This window comes from Eimeria necatrix, genomic scaffold, assembly GCF_000499385.1.
Source record: "Eimeria necatrix Houghton genomic scaffold, Enh_scaff1397, whole genome shotgun sequence".
Lineage (NCBI taxonomy): Eukaryota > Apicomplexa > Conoidasida > Eucoccidiorida > Eimeriidae > Eimeria > Eimeria necatrix.
The window spans coordinates 1-7723 of NW_013652134.1; the positions used below are offsets into that span (position 1 = coordinate 1).

A 7723-nucleotide genomic window follows, 5' to 3' on the forward strand; every position below is an offset into this window, starting at 1 on the left:
CGGGGGTGGGGAGGGGGGAGAGGAGGTGGGAGGGTGGGGGAGTTAAAGGGGATTTGAAATGGAAGATAAAAGGAAAGAAAATGAACTTAGAAAGAATTTAATGGGAAAGATAAAGTGAAACAAAAGGAGTTAAAAGAAGTTAAAAAGGAAGAAAAAAGGAATTTAAAAAGAGACAAATAGGGGCAGAGAAAAGAGAAAAAGAAAACAAGAAAAGACAAAAGTGGCAAAGGGAGATAAAGAGATAAAAGGAAATAAAGAGAGACAACGGGAAACAAAACGGAGGCAAAAGAAGACAAAAAAGGGACCAAAAAAGATTAAAAAGACAAAAAAGAATCCAAAAAGTCCCAAAAAAGAATCCAAAAAGATCCAAAAAGTTCCAAAAAGATCCCAAAAGATAAAAAGGAATCCAAAAAGATCAAAAAAAGCCAAAAAAATGCCCCATTTGCTGGAAAAGACAGGCGAGCTGGAAAGAGAAAAAAGCCAAAAAGAAGACCAAAAAAAGCGGAAAGCCGCCGAAAAAAAGAAAAGAAAGAAAGGAATCCAAAGGAGACAAATAGAAAAGAAAAAAAGAAGAAAAAAGGAAGAAAAAAGGAAGAAAAAAGCTGCGAAAAAGTCCAAAAAAACAAAAAATATTCCAAAAAATAAAACTGACATGCGCTCCCAGTCCGAAGTGTCCGCCCCCGGAGGCACACAGCCGGTGCAAAGGCAAAGCATTAAGGAACTCGGCAAACGCCCAAACAGCACATTCCGCTGCTGGTAGCTGCAGCAGCAGCAGCAGCAGCAGCAGCAGCAGCAGCAGCGGCAGCAGCAGCAGCAGCGGAGGCGGCGCAGCAGCGGCTTATGCAGAAGCGGTTGGATGGGGCGGAAGGCGCGCAAGAGAAATCACAGCAAGAGGCAAACGCTGACAGCAGCAGCAGCAGCTGCTGCTGCTGCTGCTGCTGCTGCAGCAGCAGCAGCAAGAGGCAAGTGGAGAGACCCACGCAGACACGGCAGAGACGCAGAGCCAGCCAAACCCTAAACCCCAAACCCTAAACCCTAAACCCTAAACCCCAGCCCCCCACCCCGAACCCCAAACCCCAAACCCCAAACCCCAAACCCTAAACCCTAAACCCTAAACCGCAACCCTCCACTCCAACCCCGCAACCCCAAACCCCAACCATCAGCCCCCAAACCCCAAACCCCAAACCCTAAACCCTAAACCCTAAACCCTAAACCCTAGCCGGACCAGAAGTCCGTGGGGGGCGGCTCCGAGTCCACTTCGTTGATGGCTTTGATGCGAAAGCGCTCGCGGCCCTGCGAGATATCTTCCCAGGGGCTCCAGCAGCAGGGGAGTGGGGCCCCCAGCTGCAGGGAGGAGACGATCCCGCAGCTGCTGCTAGGGAGGCAGCGGGCGAGGACTGTACCTGGGGCAAATAGCAGTGGGCGAACTGCAGCGCATGCGCTTTGCTGACAATTAGCCGGGCCTCCTTCTTGCGCCACATGAGGGTGCGGTGGCCGCTGCTGCTGCTGCTGCTGCTGCTGCTGCTGCTGTTGTTGCTGCTGCTGCTGCTGCGCTGAGCCGCTCCTATCTTCTCCAGCAACCTCTCCAGGTTCTCTTGAGGCCCGAGGCACTTTGCCTGTCTGCTGCCGTTGCTGCTGCTGCTGCTGCTGTTGCTGCTGCTGCTGCTGCTGCTGCTGCTGCTGCTGCTGCTGCTGCTGCTGGCTTCTGAGGTCCCCCCCTCCTGCTGCTCGCTGTCTGGGCTGCGGAGGCGGCGGCCCCCGCCTTCCCAGCCGGCGCCGCCCCAGCGCTGCCCCGTTGCTGCTGCTGCTTCGCTGCCTGCTGCTGCTGCTGCTGCTGCTGCTGCTTCCTTCAAGTAAGTGTCCACCAGCCGCTGCCGCTCTGCAGCAGACACGGGAGTCAGCTCCAGCTCGTAAGACTCCACCCGCAGCACAACTGGCAGAAACCCGCAGGCAGCCCACGCTGGGATCGATCCCGATCCCGATCCCGATCCCGATCCCGATCCCGAGAGGCTGCTGCGCGCTAGGGCCAGAGCTTCTGCCACGCTGCACTCGGGGTCATTCCCGCTGCTGCTGCTGCTGCTGCTGCGGCCCCACTGCGGCAGCAGCTCGCTGTACACCTGCAGCAGGAGACACAGAAAGAAGCCTCCGTGTGAATCCTACGCACGGAACGGGCCTACTGCTGCTGCTGCTGCTGCTTCTGTTGCTGCTGCTGTTGCTGCTGTTGCTGCTGCTGCAGTGCAGCAGCAGAGAGAGAAGAGCAGCAGCACCTGGTACGCTGCAGCAACAACACTGGCAAGACTCGCAATCGTAAAGCCTCCGTCACTCAGGGGGATGAAGGGGGGCACTGTGAGTGCAAAGGGCCTCGGGAGGTCGCTGTAGACCTGAGCAGCAGCAGCAGCAGCAGCAGCAGCAGCAGCAGCAGCAGCAGCAGCAAGAGTTGGCTGCAGCGGCGGAGGCAGCCGCTGCCGCAGAAGCTTCGCCGCCTACAGCGCAGCACTGGCACGCGGCAGGTGCAGCAAACAGCAGCATCACGCGCCTCGGCAGCAGCCGCACAACAAAGGCAGCAGCAGCAGCAGCAGCAGCAGCAGCAGCAGCAGCAGTGACAGCAACACACCCACCTCGACAACCCGTGTGGTGGTGCCCGGAAGAGACAACGGATCTGCTGCCTCCATTTGCTTCTGCACTCGCCGGTGAGCAGCAAACTGGCGCTCTGCTAGCTGCCTCATAGGCCTGCAGCAGCAGCAGCAGCAGCAGCAGCAGCAGCAGACGCAGCAGCAGCAGATGCAGCAGCTGGCGCAGCGCGCGCACGCAGCAACCCCCACGCTCCCCAGCCACCCCAACACGTCGGGCGCCCCCTGCAACACCAGCACCAGCAGCAGCAACGGCAACAACAGCAGCAGCAGCAGCAGCAGCAGCAGCTGCTGCTGCTGCTGCTGCTGCTGCTGCTTACTTGAGCCTTTTGTCGCTGTCCCAGAGGGGGTGGCTCATGTCTTGAAGGCCAAAATGCTTCCAGCGAGACTTGGGGGGGGAGTAAAGTTCGGAGTGTACAGACACCAGAAGAAACTTGAAGATGCAGCGGCCCCTCAGCAGCCTGTCTTCGTTTCGGGGAGGCCGGGGGCCTGCTGCTGCTGCTGCTGCTGCGGGGGCGCCTGCAGCAGCAGCAGCAGCTGCTGCTGCTGCTGCAGTCTCCCGACTCCGGGCCTTCGACTGCGCGTAAGACAGCAGCTCGGTGTCTGTCTCCTCGCCCAGTCTGTCTTTCTCCGCCTCCTGCGACAAAGCTGCTGCGCCCGGCTTTGCTGCTGCTGCTGCTGCTGCTGCTGCTGCTGCTGCGGGGGCTGCAGCAGCAGCCTCCCTCTCGAACGGCGACGCGGAAGCAGCAGCAGCAGCAGGAGTGTCGTGCCGCTTCTCTCCGGCTTCAGAGTCTGAGGAGCCGTTTGCTGCCTCTCCGTTGCTGCTGCTGCTGCACTGGCTGCTGCAGCCATGCGGCGCCTTGCCGCGCGCCTGCTTCTTGCCACCAGCAGCAGCAGCAGCAGCAGCAGCAGCAGCAACGGGAGAGGCTGGCCGGCAGTCCCGGCAAAGACTCTCCGGCGGCTCCGCCGTGTCAAAGAGAAGCTCCACTACTCGATAAAGACCATCGTAGCGAAACCCAACTTCAGGTGCGTACCTGCAGCAGCAGCAGCAGCAGCAGCAGCAGCAGCAGCAGCAGCAGATGAAGGCGGGCCCCTGCCGTGTGCACAGAGCCTGCTTGCGGCAGCTAGGACACCAGCCGCCCCCACTCGCCGCTGCCGCGAAAGCTGCAGGTGCTGCTGCAGTGCCTGCCGCAGCAGCAGCAGCAGCAGCAGCAGCAGCAGCAGCAGCAAAGACTCACTCGGATCTGGCCTGGTGGCCGCGAATAACCCGCACGGGGTATTCGTGCTTCCAAGCTGTCCACAGCGCAGCATTTCTTTGGCTGGAGCCTCCGAGGGCAATTAGCTGGTCCTGCGGCGGGCGCAGCAGCAGCAAAGTGGCCCCGCTGCAGCAGCAGCAGCAGCAGCAGCTGCAGCAGCAGCAGCTGCAGCAGCAGATGCTGGAGACGCAGCTGCACAGCGAGAAGCAGACAGGCAGCCGCCCCGCCGCCGCCGCAGCCAGCCCCGCCCCGCAAATGCAGCGCAACCCCAGCAGCAGCAGCAGCAGCAGCAGCAGCAACCCTAGCAGCAGCAGCAGCAGCAGCAGCAGCAGCAGCAGCAGCAGCAGCTACCCCTGGGTAGGCAGAAGTGTCTTGGGGGTCTGGGTTCTCGCCGTGGACTATCAGCATTTTGCCTTTGTCTTCGAGCCGGCCGTCGTTCAGCAGCAAAGAAGTTGCTGTTTCTGAATAAAACAAATTAATTAAATTAATTAAATTAATTAAATTAATTAAATTAATTAAATTAAATTAATTAAATCAAATTAATTAAATTAATTAAATTTAATTAATTTAATTAAATTAATTAAATGAATAAAAGACGCTTTGGGGGGGAGCTAGTGGGGGGCGGGAAGTGCAAAGAAATAAGAAGAAACAAAAAATAAAAAATAAATAAAAATAAATAAATAAAATTAAATTAAAAGGAAATAAAAATAAAACTAAAGGGAAGTAAGAATAAAAAGAAATAAAAGAAATAAAAGATAAAAGAAACAAAAAGAAATAAAAAGAAAAGAGGAAGGAGAGATAAAGAAATAAAAATTAAAAACAAAATAAAATAAAATAAAATAAAATAAAATAAAATAAAATAAAATAAAATAAAATAAAATAAAAAGCCCACGAGTTTTGTCTTCGTCTTCGCCGATGCAAATTCTGTTGCTGCTGCAGTGGAGGCCCAAAACCCGCAGCTGCCCCAGCGTGAGGCACCTGCAGCAGCAGCAGCAGCAGCAGCAGCAGCAGCAGCAGCAGGGCGTGGGCGAGCAGCCTGAATTGCGGCGCAGCGTCTGCTGCAGATGCAGCAGCAGCAGCAGCACAAGCAGCAGAAACAGCAGCAGCACAGCGGGAACGCACGGCGACTGCAGCAGCCCACAGCTGCAACAGCAGCAGCAGCTGCAGCTGCAGCAGCAGCAAAACGAGTTGAGACAGAAATAACCAGAAAAAAACCACAACAGAAGCAGCAGCAGCAGCAGCAGCGCCTGCAGCAGCCACAGCAGCACCAGCAGCAGCCCGAGCAGCATCACCGCCAGCCACAGCAGCCACCCCCGCATCAGCCACATCAGCAGCAGCAGCAGCAGCAGCAGCAGCAGCAGCAGCAGCAGCAGCAGCAAACCTGAATCCTGGGGGCACCTTGAGGGGGCCAGTGCCCAAGACGTTTTTGGGAATTCTTTCTTCGCCAGTGAGATGCGCCAATTTCCAAAGAGGAGTTCCGCTGCTGTTCTTGTCTCTAGTCAGCAAAGAGCTGCTGCAGCAGCAGCAGCAGCAGCAGCAGCAGCAGCAGCAGCAGCAGCAGCAGCGCGGCGAAGCGCGGCAAAAAGGAAATGAAGCAGCAGCAAAGACTGAAACTAATAAGGAGACGCAAGAGGCAGCAAAAGAAGCAGCAAAATAAAATAAAATAAAATAAAATAAAATAAAATAAAATAAAATAAAATAAAATAAAATAAAATGAAATAATAAAAGTTTGTCTCACGTGGAAAGAAGGTGGAAGTACTTGAGAGAAAGAAAAGCAGCTTTTTGGTCCAAAGAAAGAAAGTCAAAGTCCTTCCTGGGATCGGATCCCAGGACAGCTTTGACGTTGACTGGCTGCAGCTGCGTGTGGGGTTTTCTTTTGAGAGTCTTGAGGCCCTGCTGCTGCTGCTGCTGCTGCTGCTGCTGCAGCAGCAGCTCCCGGTGCTGCTGCATGCGCTGCAGCAGCACGCCCTCCTCCGCCTCAGAGTCCCAGTCCGACAGCTCCACGCACACGTCGTCTTCGCCTTCCCCCGCTGCTGCTGCTGCTGCTGCTGCTGCTGCTGCCGCTGCTGCTGCTGCTGCTGCTGCTGCTGCTGCTGCTGCTGCTGGGGCGGTCAGCGCGCCCGGCTTCCCGCTGCACTCGCTCGGCCCGCAGCGCCTCTGCGCAGCAGCTGACGGACCACTGGACACTTTTGCTGCTGCTCCCGGCGCTGCTGCTGCTGCAGCAGGTGCAGCAGCAGCAGCAGCAGGCCCTGCTGCTGCTGCAGCTCCCGGCAGCCCCAACATCGCCGCGCGCGTCTCCCAGCAGTGCTGCAGCCAGATGCAGCTGCTGCTGCATGTCGTTCCCCGAGGGGATCGCTGGACCCCTAACCCTAAACCCTAAACCCTAAACCCTAAACCCTAAACCCTAAACCCTAAACCCTAAGTCATGAAGCAGCAGCAAACTGTCACTCGAACACCCCCTCAACCTCCCTCCGAAGGAAATGGGAGGGGCCCTGCAGCCCTGGTGTTGAGAAGAAGGGAGTGACCCCCCAGAAGGTGGTGAAGCTGCTGCTGCTGCTGCTGCTGCTGCAGCTGCTGCAGCTGCTGCAGCAATCTTCGCTGCTGCAGTCGTTAGTGACGCCCTAAAACTTAAACACAACACTTAAAGGGGGAAACCCCTGCAGCAACTTCGGTGCAGCAAGCAGCAGCAGGCCGTGGTCCACCGCCGGGGGCACCAGCAGCAGCAGCAACACCAGCCCCGCATGCAGCAGCAGCAGCGGCAGCTGCTGCTGCTGCAGCGGCTGCATGTGGCAGCCGCAGCAGCAGCAGCGCAGCTTGCTGCAGCAAATGCACATATTTACGTCCTGCTTCGTACTCTGAAAGCGCCTCTGCTTCGCAAGCAGCAAAGGGGTGATCGGCTGGACCTGCTGCAGCAGCAGCTACTGCAGCAGCAGCAGCAGCAGCAGCAGCAGACGAGGCAAGACAACAGCAACAGCAGCGTCTTTTTTTGTCAATGGTATCCCGCCGAGCTGGCCTGGCTGGAGGGTTTCCCCCCGTAGCGGCAGCCGCAGCAACAGCAGCAGCAGCAGGCCCAGCAGCCCAGCTGCAGCAAAATGCAGCAGCAGCAGCAGCAACACCAGCTGCTCTCAGGGCCTCCACCGCAAACCCTAGGACCCAGGGGGCCCCCAGGGGGCCCCGAGCTGCAGCACCCCATGGGAGACCCTCACCGGGGGGCCCTCGCGCCCCCCAGTGATATCTTGGGAATATATCGGCAGCAGCAGCAGCAGCAGCAGCAGCAGCAGCAGCAGCAGCAGCAGGTGCACTTGTCTCACTCGCATCTTCTCCAGGGCGCGCCTTTTGCTGCTGCGCCCATCCAGCCCGCAGTGTGGCACGCGCTCGCGCCGCAGCAGCCTGCAGCAGCAGCAGCAACTGCTGCTGCTGCTGCTGCTGCTGCTGCTGCAGCAAGCAGCACTGTGGGGCCCCCCGCCTACAGAATCCCAGGAGACCCCGCCCCCTACCAGAGGGGCCCCAGGGGCCCCCAGGGGCCCCCAGGGGAACTTCGCAGCTACATCTCTGGCACTGTGGGTCTGGGGGCCCCCGAGGGGGCCCCCAGGGGGGCCTCCAAGGGTCTCACGCAGCAGCAGCAGCAGCAGTCGCAGCAGCAGCAGCAGCAGCAGCAGCGCCAGTGGCAAGATGCTAGCAGCAGCACCGTTCCGTTCTCACTTGGCGGCGAGCTGCAGAACTCTGCTGCTGCGCCCGCTGCTGCTGCCGCTGCTGCTGCCGCAGCCGCTGTGCAGCAACACTACCAGCAGCAGTACATGCATGCAGTGCAGCAGCAGCAGCAGCAGCAGCAGCAGC

At 57.7% G+C, this 7723-nt stretch overlaps 2 protein-coding genes across 2 annotated transcripts; one reads left to right on the forward strand and one right to left on the reverse strand.

Annotated features, from left to right (window-relative positions):
- Positions 1 to 2946: 2946 nt before the first annotated feature.
- On the reverse strand, positions 2947 to 6169 carry ENH_00012540 (hypothetical protein; the record flags this gene model as incomplete). The annotated part of the gene is made up of 6 exons (XM_013578993.1): positions 2947 to 3507; positions 3904 to 3978; positions 4238 to 4347; positions 4779 to 4864; positions 5268 to 5399; positions 5625 to 6169. Coding segments are annotated over 6 exons (1509 nt in total), but the record flags the coding sequence as incomplete, so codon positions are not given.
- A 908-nt stretch (positions 6170 to 7077) lies between these two features.
- Positions 7078 to 7723, forward strand: ENH_00012550 (hypothetical protein; the record flags this gene model as incomplete). Its single annotated transcript, XM_013578994.1, has 1 exon — positions 7078 to 7723. A coding segment is annotated over one exon (646 nt), but the record flags the coding sequence as incomplete, so codon positions are not given.